General features: G+C 42.8%; 1 protein-coding gene across 1 annotated transcript in view; it reads right to left on the bottom strand.

Moving 5' to 3' along the window:
- CARMIL2 (capping protein regulator and myosin 1 linker 2) overlaps positions 1 to 12,913 on the bottom strand; it is a 591,305-nt gene extending 578,392 nt beyond the window's left edge. Inside the window, 3 exon segments of the mRNA XM_030203654.1 lie at positions 9,743 to 9,847; positions 10,194 to 10,270; positions 12,842 to 12,913. Of these exon segments, the coding sequence (XP_030059514.1) occupies positions 9,743 to 9,777 (35 nt within the window). The 5' untranslated portion in view covers positions 9,778 to 9,847; positions 10,194 to 10,270; positions 12,842 to 12,913.
- Positions 12,914 to 13,133: the final 220 nt, after the last annotated feature.

Here is a 13,133-nt window from a genome sequence, read left to right as displayed (position 1 = left end):
GGAGGGACTATGATATCCTTGCAGCGAGAACCATGGCCCCGAAGAAAGCATCTGCTCAAGCAGACACATCCAAACGGTAATGCTTAACAAAGGAAGAACACATTGCTGACTGACAGATCTGTGCCAATGAAATTGCCAGAGACCTGGTAGAATAAGCCTTGACGTGCATGGGAGAAGATCTACCCCTCAGAATGAAGCTGAAGAAATAGCCTCCTTAAGCCATTGAGCCACTGTCACTTTGGAGGCCAGCAAACCCTTCCGGGGTCCCGCAAAGAGGAGAAAAAGATGATCAGACCACCTGAAATTATTGGTAGCGTAAGATAGTGCATAAGGATGTGCTTAACATCCAACAGTCACAGGGAAGCATATTCTGCAGAATAGACCTCCCTGGAAAAAGAAGGGAGAAACACAGTCTGATTGACATGAAAAGGAGATACAATCTTCGGCAAAAAAAGACGGAACTGTCCATATGGAAACTCTCAAGTCAGAAAAGTGGAGAAAGGAATCCCTGCAAGAGAAAGCTTGAAACTATGAAACACTCTGTACCAACAAAATGGCAACTAGAAATACTGCCTTTAAAGTAAGATCTTTGATAGTTGCTGCCCGAAGGGGCTTAAAGGGGAATGACTGAAGAGCCTTAAGAACCACTTGAAGACTCCACCGAGGACAAATATTGAGAAGAGGGGGATGCAGATGAGGGACTCCCTTGAGGAATCACACTATTTCAGGATGAGCAGCCAATGAGGCATTCTGTATCTTGCCTCTATGACATGCCAACACTGCCATCTGAACCTTGAGCAAATTGAGAGCCAAGCCTTTTTTGAATCCTTCATGAAGAAGTGGACTGCTTTCGGACTTGCAGCAAGGTAGTAATACCATCATCTGCATAACCCTTCTTCCTCAATCGCGCCTTCCAAGAGCCAAGCCTTAAAGTGGGAGGGATTCTCCATAAGTACTGTACCTCAAGCCCATCTGAGGAGGAAGAGTCAACCAAGCAGCGATTTGAAGATGGATGAGGCCACATACCAAGGACATCTAGGCCAGTTCAGAGCTATAAGAACGACCTCCCCGGGACGATGCACAATCCTGTGCAACATCTTTACCACGAGAGACCATGGAGGAAACACTTAAAGGAGGCCGTCCGACGGCCAAGGCTGTACCAGTGCATTTATTCCTAAGGAATCTTTTTCACTGAAGCAGCAGTAGAATCTGTGCACTTGAGGTCCAGAACCAGAAGGCCCCACTGTGTGGAAATGAGGCGGAATGCAGTCGTTGAAAGTTGCCATTCCCCTGGGTCCAGAGACACACTGCTGAGGAAATCCACTTGCGATTTCAGTGAGACACTGAAAAAGAAGACACGCCTCCTGGGCTATAGATACACTCTTTGTTCCTCCTTGTCTGTTCATGTAAGCCACGGCTGTGACATTGTCCGAGAGCACACACTGGCCTCCCGCGAAGAAGAGGTGCAAAGGCTAGTAGAGCTTTCAAGACAGCTCGAAGTTCCAATCTGTTGATAGACCAGGAAGCCTCCACTTTCAACCAGCTTCCCTGTGCAGAGTTGTGGAGATAATGGGCTCCCTATTCGAAGAGGTAGGTATATAAAATAATGAGTGGAGTGGAACAGGTGGATGTGAAGCGTCTGTTCACGCTTTCCAAAAATACTAGGACTAGGGGGCATGCGATTAAACTACAGTGTAGTAAATTTAAAACAAATCGGAGAAAATCTTTCTTCACCCAACGTGTAATTAAACTCTGGAATTCATTGCCGGAAAATGTGGTGAAGGCGGTTAGCTTAGCAGAGTTTAAAAAGGGGTTGGACGGTTTCCTAAAGGACAAGTCCATAAACCGCTACTAAACGGACTTGGAAAAATCCAAATCCCAGGAATAACATGTTATAGAATGTTTGTACGTTTGGGAAGCTTGCCAGGTGCCCTTGGTCTGGATTGGCCGCTGTCGTGGACAAGATGCTGGGCTCGATGGACCCTTGGTCTTTTCCCAGTATGGCATTACTTATGTACTTATGTACTTATAGCGGAGGTGAGAACACACCAACTAGGAGTCTGTAAGGGCAACCCCGCCTGAGTGTGTGCAGGTAGAATCCACCAAGTCAGACTCTATTAGCTTGAGGCATCCACTGCACCACCTGGTCATAAGCTCTGAGACTGGAGACCACCAGCTCAACAGGGATGACTGTAGGAGCTGCATAAAGAACTTCGCCCAAGGCAGAACATCCAAAGAACCTAAGCATAATAACACACCCCCAGGCAGGGAAGAGTGAGAAGCCTGAGAATTTGCTGTTTGAACTTGAGCTGACAATGCTGAAGCAAGAAAACCTTTCCTGCCTAGGTACTGAAGCACACTCCCAGAAACTCCAGGGTCTGGGTGGGGGTGAGGTGACTCTTGCTGTAATTCACCACCCAACCCAGCGCAGAAAGAAGACACAGGACTGTCTGTGTACTTTGAAGGCTCTCTTGATAAGAAGATGCCCAAATTAGCCAACTGTCTATATAAGGATGTACCTAGATCCCTTGCTGGCGAAGAAAGGCTGCCACCACCACCATAACTTTTGAAAATGTGCGAGGTGCAGTGGCAAGGACAAAAGGCAAGGCCTTGAATTGAAAATGATCTCCCAGGATTGCAAACCAAAGAAATTTCCTTTGAGGCAGCCAAACTGGGATATGAAAATAAGCCTCCTTGAGGTCCAATGAAGTGAGAAACTCACCTGGCTGGACCGAGGCTATGACAGAATGAAGAGTCTCCAAGTAGAAGTGCAGCACTCTGAGAGACTTGTTCACCCCTCTGAGATCCAGGAATGGGCAAAAAGAGTCTTCTTTCTTTGGGACAACAAAACAGATGAAATATCAACCCATGCCCCTCTCTGCTGGAAGAACAGGCTGAATGGCCCCCAGTCGCCTTAAAGAGGCTAAGGTAGTTAGCACAGCTCCACTCTTTGCAGAGCTGCCACAAGGGGACAGCATGAAAAATATCTGCAAGTGGCTTTGAAAATTCTAGCTTGTAGCCATGGAGAATGATATCGAGGACCCATCGGTCTGCATTAATGGTGGTCCACTGCCTGTGAAAGTGAGAAAGATGCCCTCCTATGTCTATGTACAAGGAGTGAACTTTGACCCCATCATTGCGAGGGCTGTGAAGAGGGAGAGGTTCTTGAGGAAGCGGAAAAGGACTTCTTGCCTCCTCGAAAGGAAGACTGAGTCTGAGGAAAGTGAGGTTTTTGAGCGGATGCACTAGCCTTCCCTGGTCTAGTCCTCTGCACTTCTCGAAAACAAGACTTTGCCATCCGGATATGAGGCTTAGATTTGTCCTCAGGTAGCTGCTGGACCTTGGAATCTCCCAGGTTTTTAACAATCTTCTCCAAATCAGCACCAAGAATAGTTTCTCCAAAAGGGCAACTTCAGCAGACAAGATTTGGATGCCCATCAGTGGCCCAATGCCTCAACCATAGCCAGTGTCATACCCTTAGCTGATGTTCGGAGACTATCATACACAGTGTCTGACAAATAGGACAACCCTGCCTCTAGGGTAAAGAGAAAGTCTGGAGACGAGACCAACATGGACAATTGTTGAATCCATAATAAAGAAGCCCTGGTTACAAAAAGAAGAAGAAATTGATGGTCTGAGAATTTACAACAGCTAGTTGAATGACAACTTCAAGGAAGCCTCAAGCTTGCAGTCATGCATATCTTTTAATGCAGTGCCGCCTTCAACAGGGATAGTGGTACATTTAGAAACCACCATAATAAGGGCATCCACCTTAGGCAGAGAAAACAGCGCTAAATCAGACTGCAGAAGGGGATATAATCTGGACACAGCACGAGCCACCTGGAGGTTAGAATCAGGGGACTCCCCACTGAGCTGCAATAAGCTCCTGTGTAGCCTCATGAATATGGAAAGATACAGGAGTTCTCTTAGTACCTGACATAATAGATACAGCAGGACCAGAGGACTAAGAAGCAGTGGAAGAAATGTTTAAAGCCTCCATAGATTGCAAACTCCGCTTGCAAAAATAGCCTAGCTACAGTAGGATCATCACCCTCATCTGCCTCTGAAATGTCAAAATCAGGGCCATCAGCAGAACTAGGACAGTCAGAATACACAGATAAAACTTCCTCTGCGTCCCGAGGAGAAACATTCTCCAACTCCTGTGAAACGGAAACTTTTTGTTTCTTAGGAAGCTGCTACTCAAAAGCAACGTGAGAGAAAGGAAAAGCAGTTTGAGTTGACTTTAATAAAAAGGCCTAATGTAATAAAAGCACAAATTTAGGCGAAAACAGCAGGGCAGAGTCTTCTACCCCCGCAAAACCAACATCCTGGGATATGGTAGCGGGCGAGGAACCTGCTGGCAAAATAGTTGCCGAAGCCTCATGGAGCGCAGGAGCTATTGGTGTTGAGCCCACCAAAACTGCCATCGGAGCAGGGCTGGATTGAACTCCCAGAGACGGAGTACCAACGGCCAAAGTAAGCAAAAGAGGGCATGTCCACAAAAGTAATGCAAAGCGTGCAGGAACCAGTAGCCAAAAGCTTACCCCCACAGCAAACAAGACTTAATAGGCTCAGACATAGAGAATAATTAATATACTCACAGAAAACAGTCAGTCTTGTGACCTCCAAGACACTGAAGCCCCACAGTCTTCCCATAGAACAAGTACTCTCAAAAAGAGTACTGATAAAATTGAACAATGAACTTGCAGAACTATTGTTAGTAATATGTAATTTATCTTTAAAATCGAGCGTGGTACTGGAAGATTGAAGGGTAGCCCGTGTAACGCCGATATTTAAAAAGATTCCAGAGGAGATCTGGAAAATTATAGACCGTTGAGCCTGACGTCAGTGCCGGGCAAAATGGTAGAGACTATTATAAGAACAAAATTACAAAGCATATTCAAAAGCATGGATTAATGAGACGAAGCCAATATGGATTTAGTGAAGGGAAATCTTGCCTCACTAATCTATTACATTTCTTTGAAGGGGTGAACAAACATGTGGATAAAGGCGAGCCGGTTGTTATTGTGTATCTGTATTTTCAAAAGGCATTTGAAAGTACCTCATGAAAGGCTCCAGAAGAAATTGGAGAGTCATGGGATAGGAGGTAGTGTCCTATTGTGGATTAAAAACTGGTTAAAGGATAGAAACAGAGAGTAGGGTTAAATGGTCAGTATTCTCAATGGAGAAGGGTAGATAGTGGGGTTCCTCAGGGGTCTGTGCTGGGACCGCTGTTTTTTAACATATTTATAAATGATCTAGAGATGGGAGTAACTAGTGAGGTAATTAAATTTGCTGACGACACAAAGTTATTCAAAGTGGTTAAATCCCGAGAGGATTGTGAAAAATTACAAGAGTGTAACAGGAGACAAGAGGCAAATGGTTCCAGAGGCATGACAGCTTTTATTAGCTAGCTGACACAGTACTAAGTTCAGACTCAGGATACTGTGCCCCGAGCGTCACCTGACACTCGTTCTTATACACTCTTATCAGTAGTCATGCGCAGTTACAGACAGAGGATCTTACACAAAACCCAGGAAACGAAACTTATCTTTGGCTTTGCACACAACCCTCTATTTCCAACACTGGTCTCTAGTCTATTCACAGTTATTTGGCATTGCATATACCATATAAGGCAATATACTGATAAGCAGCACAAGTTCCAGCTGGTTTCTGCTATCTGGTTACAGCTGCTTCCCTCTGAGCTAACTGTCAGCTTGCAAGCCTTACATTTCAGAAAAGGCACAGAAGGAGAGAAAATGTATTTCACAGAAAAAGTTAATGGCTGCCATGTTACAAGTTACAGCTTCTTTTAGCTAAGCACAATAGATTGTCCTTTACAGCAAAATCTAACTCTAGTATAAACTGACTCCAGTTTCAGCAAAACAGTCAAGCTGCTCTGGCTCCCCAGATGGGACTCGAAACCACAATCCCCAGTGTTACAGAGGACCTTACGAGACTGGGAGACAGGGCGTCTAATTGACAGATAATGATTAACGTGAGCAAGTGCAAAATGATACATGTGGGAAAGAGGAACCCGAACTATAGCTTTGTAATACAAGGTTCCATGTTAGGAATCACCGACCAAAAAAGGGATCTCAGCATCGTTGTTGATGATACGTTGAAATCCTCTGCTAAGTGTGCTGGTGCGGCTAAGAAAGCAAATAGAATATTAGGTATTATTAGGAAAGAAATGGAAAACAAAAGTGAGGACGTTAGAATGCTATTGTATCGGTCCATGGTGCGACCGCACCTCGAATACTGTGTTCAATTCTGGTCGTGCATCTCAAAAAAAGATATAGTGGAATTAGAAAAGGTACAGAGAAGGGCGATGAAAATGATAAAGGGGATGGGACGACTTCCCTATCAGGAAAGGCTGAAGCGTCTAGGGCTCTTCAGCTTGGAGAAGAGATGGATGAGGGGAGATATGATAGAGGTCTATAAAATAATGAGTGGAGTGGAACAGGTAGATGTGAATCGTTTGTTTACGCTTTCAAAAAATACTAGGACAAGGGGGCATGCGATGAAGCTGCAGTGTAGTAAATTTAAAATGAATCGGAGGAAGTTTTTCTTCACTCAACGTGTGGTTAGACTCTGGAATTCGTTGCCGGATAAGGTGGTTGGGGCAGTTGGCTTAGCGGAGTAAAAAAAGGTTAGACGGCTTCCTGGAGGAAAAGGACATAGAATGTTATTGAATGGACGTAGGAATAATCCACTATTTCTGGGATGGGCGGGATGAAATGCTTGTTCTTTTGGCCACTGTCGGAGACAGGGTGCTGGGCTCGATGGACCCTTGGTCTGTCCCAGCATGGCGATGCTTATGTCTTAAGTGTTATGTTGAACATTGTAAACCTACGCAACACGTTACCACAGAACACCACCGACGTCAAAAAATTCATTGAGTGTTTGGACCCAATCCTCAGTGAATACCCAGCAGACCGAATCTAGACAGACTTCGCTCTCCTCACCGATGAAATTGTAAGCCAAGCGATTAACAGGTTCGCCAAGTCTCACTGTAAATTGGACACCTGCCCCAGCTACCTAATAAAATCCGCCCCCCAACGCTTCATAGCAGACCTCACAGCCCACCTAAACTACATGTTGCAACATGAACTTGTCCCCAAGGAAAAAGGCAACATCCTACTCACCCCAATACCCAAAGAAACAAAGAAAAAAGCAAACAAAATCACCAACTACCGCCTGGTAGCATCTATCCCTCTGTTGGAAAGCATAGTAACCAGGCAACTCACTGACTACTTAAACAAATTCTCAACATTACACCAATGACAATCAGGATTCCGCTCCAACCACAGCACCGAAACAGTACCAATCACTCTCATAACCAAATTCAAAGAAGAAATTGCAACTGGCAAAAGCATACTTCTCCTACAATTCAACATGTCTAGTGCGTTCGACATGTTAAACCATAAAATACTATTAAACATCCTAGAATATTTTGGGATTGGTGGAAGTGTACTTAATTGGATTAAAGGTTTCCTAACCACAAGAACATACCAAGTGATATCAAATTTGAACATATCATCACCATGGAAAACAGAATGTGGGGTACCCCAAGGATCATCACTATCACCAACCCTATTCAACCTAACGATGACCCCACTAGCCAAATCCTTATCCAACCAAATCTTTACATCTATGCTTATAATGTCACGATATCTATCCTGTATAAACACGATCTAACATAAATCACCAACGAAACGAATCTCAGCCTACAAATCATGAACTCATGGGCGGATGCATTTCAACTAAAACTCAATGCAGAAAAAACACAGTGTCTCATCCTCTCATCCCAACACAACACGAACAAACCCACCAACTTAAACACCCCAGATTACATCCTTCCTGTTTCTGACAGCCTGAAAATTCTCAGAGTTACAATCAACCGAAACCTCACACTAGAATCCCAAGCGAAATCTACAACAAAGAAAATGTTCCATTCAATGTGGAAACTCAAATGAGTAAAACCTTTCTCCCGAGGGAAATATTCTGCAACTTGGTTCAATCAATGGTACTAAGTCACCTAGACTACTGCAATGGAATCTATGCAGGATGCAAAGAATACATCATAAAGAAACTCCAAACTGCCCAAAACACCGCAGCTAGACTTATATTTGGATAAACGAGATTCGAAAGCACCAAACCCTTACGGAAAATCTGCACTCTGGTTCATAAAATCATGTACGGCGAGGCCCCGGGATACATGGCAAACCTCATAGACTTACCAACCAGAAACACAAAATGATCAACACGCACATACCTAAATCTACACTACCCAAGCTGCAAAGGACTCAAATACAAATCAACCTATGTATCCAGCTTCTCCTATATAAGCACACAACTATGGAACGCAATACCAAACGTCACAAAAACAATGCACGGCCCATCAAACTTCCGGAAATTATTAAAAACCATCTTATTCAAAAAAGGCATACCCTAATGATCCAACTTAAATGACTGAACCCTGCAACACAATGAAATTAATACTCGAACTGGTCATAACTTAACTCTTCCTCCTTGATTCCCTAATGTGTTTGTCACTTATAAACTTTTACCATAATACTACTCTGTATTTGTTATAACGAAATTGGCGATCGCCATCACGGTACTATGTAAGCCACATTGAGCCTGCAAATAGATGGGAAAATGTGGGATACAAATGCAACAAATAAATAAATAAACAAACAGGACAAGAATAGGGTCAGAAAGAAGGGAGATGATCAACATGGTGGGAAGATGGGGAAGGGACACAGGGGCAATGCTGGGCAGGACAGAGGACGTAGAAAAAAGATGAATGGTGGACATGCAGAGAGAAGAAATGCCAAATGGACATGGAGACCCTGGCAAGACAGCTAAGAAAACAGAGAGGAAATAACCAGACAACAAAGGTATAAACAAATTTTTATTTTCTATTTATTATGTCAGTTTTTGACATGTACATCTGCCAAAACTAGACATGACTGGGGCCCATGAGAAAACGTCCAGCATTTTCCAGCACTGTAGGGGTAAATTTCCAGCACTGGAATGGGCCACCCTTGGCATCTCTGCATTTGGGCCCTAGGCAGGTACCTAGTTTGCTCCAATCTTAATCATTTTTTATTTTATTTATTTATTTATTTATTTATTTTTATTTTAGTTATATTTGTACCCCACACTTTCCCACTCATGGCAGGCTCATCTGTGTGGTTTCAAAAATTCACGTACATCATAAACTTCAGATTTTTCTTACACTGGTCCAATCAAACATTTTGAACTTGTATCCACATCTAGCGACTTAGCTGGCTGCTGACCAGTTAAATCGCTTGGTTGGCGCTAGCTGCTAATTTTCAGAAGCACTCAACCTGCTAAGTGCCACTGAATTTTGCGGTTAGCGCCTAACTCAAAGCCGGTTGGTTTGGGGGAGTTCCGGGGGTGGAGTCAGTACTTGGCCACTTAAGTGCTAATATTCAGCCCTTAAGCAACCAGGTTTAGTCTGTCCTATCTTTATGCGCTACCCCATGGCAGCTTAAGTGCTGAATATCGACTTAAGCAGCTATATGTTAGCCAGCTTAAAAATAACTGGATATTCAAAGCCAAAGTCTGGACAAGGCTTGGCTTTGAATATTTGGGAATAACTCAGTCAACAGTGAGCAAACCACTCACTACCGCCAGCTGAATATCAGGCCCTAAAATCTCTTTTTTTATCAGTTCAGTTCAAATTTGTGATTACTTTCTTGTCCCTTACCTCAAGGCCTCCGGTGGCAGTTTAGTCCCTGCCATGCTTACATAGGTAAGAGCAGAAGACTGGCTGAAGAACTGCTTAATTGCGGGAGGAACATCTTTGGTCTTTCTGGTAATAAAAAATATATTTCACAGTATCTCAATTATTATGTGTTGTCACAACTTGGACACCACTAACTTGGCTCAGAAGACAAAAGAGGATGTGTGGTAAAGGGTTTCAGATCACCTCACGACCTGGCTATATTGTCTTCAGTAGATAGTGGACAGATTTATTTTAATGTTCACCTTGGAGCATGTTACTTACAAATTGGTTATGATATGACAAGATCCTAAGGGAGGTGGAATCTAGCAAGAGGTGCTATCCTCCCAGTGTTGATACAGCCTGCACTGCCCCACTGGGTCAGCAATAAGATATGAACAATGATAACTGCTAAGTTAAAATGTCTTTGGCTTACTTGTGTGTAAAGATGTTTTTAGAAACATTCAGATAAGCCAGGTTTGAGCAGCATCCAGAGGCTATGGCTCCAAAACACTTGGAAAAGAAAACCAAGAATATTATAACATATATGTACATGTAGCTATACCAAGGATGGGCAAATCTTTGGCCTGAAGGATGCACTGAGGGCCCAGTCACATGGTGGAAGCAGTGGCCAATGAGGATTGAGGAGCTGGGTGGGGCTATACCCCACGGAGATCCACAGGGGTGCAGAAAGGCCTTAGCTGCTTAGTCAATCTGCCCAATACTGCTCTTCCTGTCATGGGATGAGCTTGGACTCACTATCATAGGCTGGATTAAAAGCTCCAGCAGGCCATGTGCAACCCTCAGGTCATAGTTTGCCCAGTTCTTATATATACTACAGACAGGATTAATAATCAACATATATGAATTATCTATAAATGCCCTGGAAGCATTACATAGAGCTTTTCATTTGTTTTAGAAGCTCCAAGCACTGCTCTGAAACCTCAATACAACTCATCAGATGAACCACTAGTGAAGACCATATTGCTATCCTTACATGTAAGGGCACAGCACCCATGTTGCTCTAGATCTGACTATGCAAGCAGCCATCAGTAACAGGTAAGGGTAAGCATTTGATGCAACAAAGAATAAACAAATGTGGATACTTTTCCAGATAGCAATGTCTGCACTGCACCCATCTTATCCAAGGCACCACACCTTCACTGGTCAGGTGTTCAAAGGGCATCAAGGCACAGCTGGGATAACAGCACCAAAGCTATGGTGTCATAGGAGGATGGGTCATTCCACCACATCGTCATATGTCAAACAGCCACACCACCAGAGCTGAGATCAGTGCTGACATCAGCATTTCCTCCCTGAAAGGACCAGATGTTTTCCCCTCCCCTCACACCCATTCCCTTGCAAAATCCTGACAGATCTTACCCTGTAACATTGCTAAACTCCATTCCTTCTTCTCCTCAGTGCAAAATGTGTAACACATTTCTGACTAACAATGTGGACATGTACTGTTCAGAAAAAATACCATTTATGACATGTGCTTTGTCTTCGATTTCTGTCTCAAAATGGAAAAGATGAGTGCTGCATGAGCCCGCCAAAAATATAGATAAATTATTAGCTCTTCCCTCTCATAACTGGAGGCCACTCATTATACTGCTTTTATTTACCAAGCTGTTTTGCCATGGTGCTCAATGCTCTTTCACTTATGGTCAGAAAATATATTCTTATCCTAGCCTCTAGAGTAAACCAATGCTCTCTGAATGCACAAGAGGCTGTTGACACTTCTCATTATATTCCCTAGTGGGTCTCAATTCAGCCCTTGATGTGGCCCTAGTAATGGCTACCCTTCACTACCCTCTGTCTTCCTCTACACCAGTAGTTCTCAACCCAGGCCTTAGGACACACCTAGCCAGTCACGTTTTCAGGATACCCACAAAGATTATGCATGAGATAGATTCGCATACAATGCAGGTAATGCATGCAAATTTATCTCATGCACATTAATTGTAAGAAACCTGAAAATCTGACTGACTAGGTATGTCCCAAGGATTGAGTTGAGTAGCCCTGCTGTACACACAATTGATTGTAACCAGCCCTCATGTATATATTTCATGTACTGTATTTATTTCTTCCTTTACCCCCTATTTTAATGTGTTTTTATTATAAACCGCTTTGCTATGCTTGAGAAAAGTGGCATAATATAAAGCTAAAAAAGTTTTTGAAAGAAGTGAGGTACTGTTCACAACTAGTATATATCAATCCACACATAAACCAAATACCTTGAGAAATCTACTGTATTAATAAAATCAAAGGAGTTTCTGAAACATAGTCACTTCTAGGCTTCATTGCAATCATTGACATAAAAGCCACCCATGTGTTATATGTTACTCCACAAACGTTACTTTTTATTGTTTTTATACTTTTTATGAACGACACATGCAGTTTATGCTTATGGGAGGCAGAGGGATGATAGCCATTAAAGTGCTGCTGTAAAGATGGACATTTAAACATAAGTTAAGTGTCTTTCATAAAAAGTAAAAAAGCTATACAGTGACATTTGTGGAGTAACGTATGACTCATGGGAAGTTTTTTATGCCCTAGATTGCAACGAAACCTAGAAGTGACTATGTTTTAGAAAGTCTTGGTTTGCTGAGGCTTTTTCCTACTTGTAATTTTATTAATATACAGTAGATTTCTACAAGGTATTTGGTTTCTGTGAGGATTGATATATTATATATTAATAGTATAAAGCCAATCAACAGAGATAACACAGCAATTGGCTGGAGATGGAGCCTCCAGGACCCTCTTGTACATACTCCCAAGAGGTAAGGTCCCTTCCACTAATGACACAGAAGATGGATTTTAGAGCAGCACTGAAAGGATTTTAATGTGCAAAAGACTGAAGTAAGGGAATGGAAATAAGCTAAAAAATTAAAATTCAAACCACTAACATGAAGAGGCAGCAGCATGGAAAATAGTTTCATTTTAACTGTTCAAAAGGTGTTACATAAAAAACAGAAGACAGGAAGCGAGATAAAGGCATAGACTGACCCACACAATAACCAGCCTGTGAGCATAGGAAGTATCACATAGAATGTCTGTTATAAATAAAACTGTCTTACTTACTGCATCCAAACCACAGTCTGTCCCAGACAGATTCAGATGAGCTAACACATTGGGACGGCTAAGAAAATTATAGAAGCCCTGTGAAAGGGAAATAAAAGACAAAAACTTCTGACAATTGTTGAAATATCAGTACTTGAGTCTATTTTGATTAACGTTGGGTGGAATTTCTGCATTAAGGAATGAATTCTATAAATGGCATCGAAAAATCGGTGCCAAACCCCTTCCCCCTCCTGCTGAGTGCTATTCTATATGTCACACCTAAAGTTAGGTGTGGTTTATAGAATAGTGCTTT

The sequence above is a fragment of the Microcaecilia unicolor genome, chromosome 5, assembly GCF_901765095.1.
Source record: "Microcaecilia unicolor chromosome 5, aMicUni1.1, whole genome shotgun sequence".
In the NCBI taxonomy this organism is placed as follows: Eukaryota; Metazoa; Chordata; class Amphibia; order Gymnophiona; family Siphonopidae; genus Microcaecilia; species Microcaecilia unicolor.
Note: the sequence above shows the minus strand (reverse complement) of the source record. Positions and strands in the feature narration are given on the sequence as shown.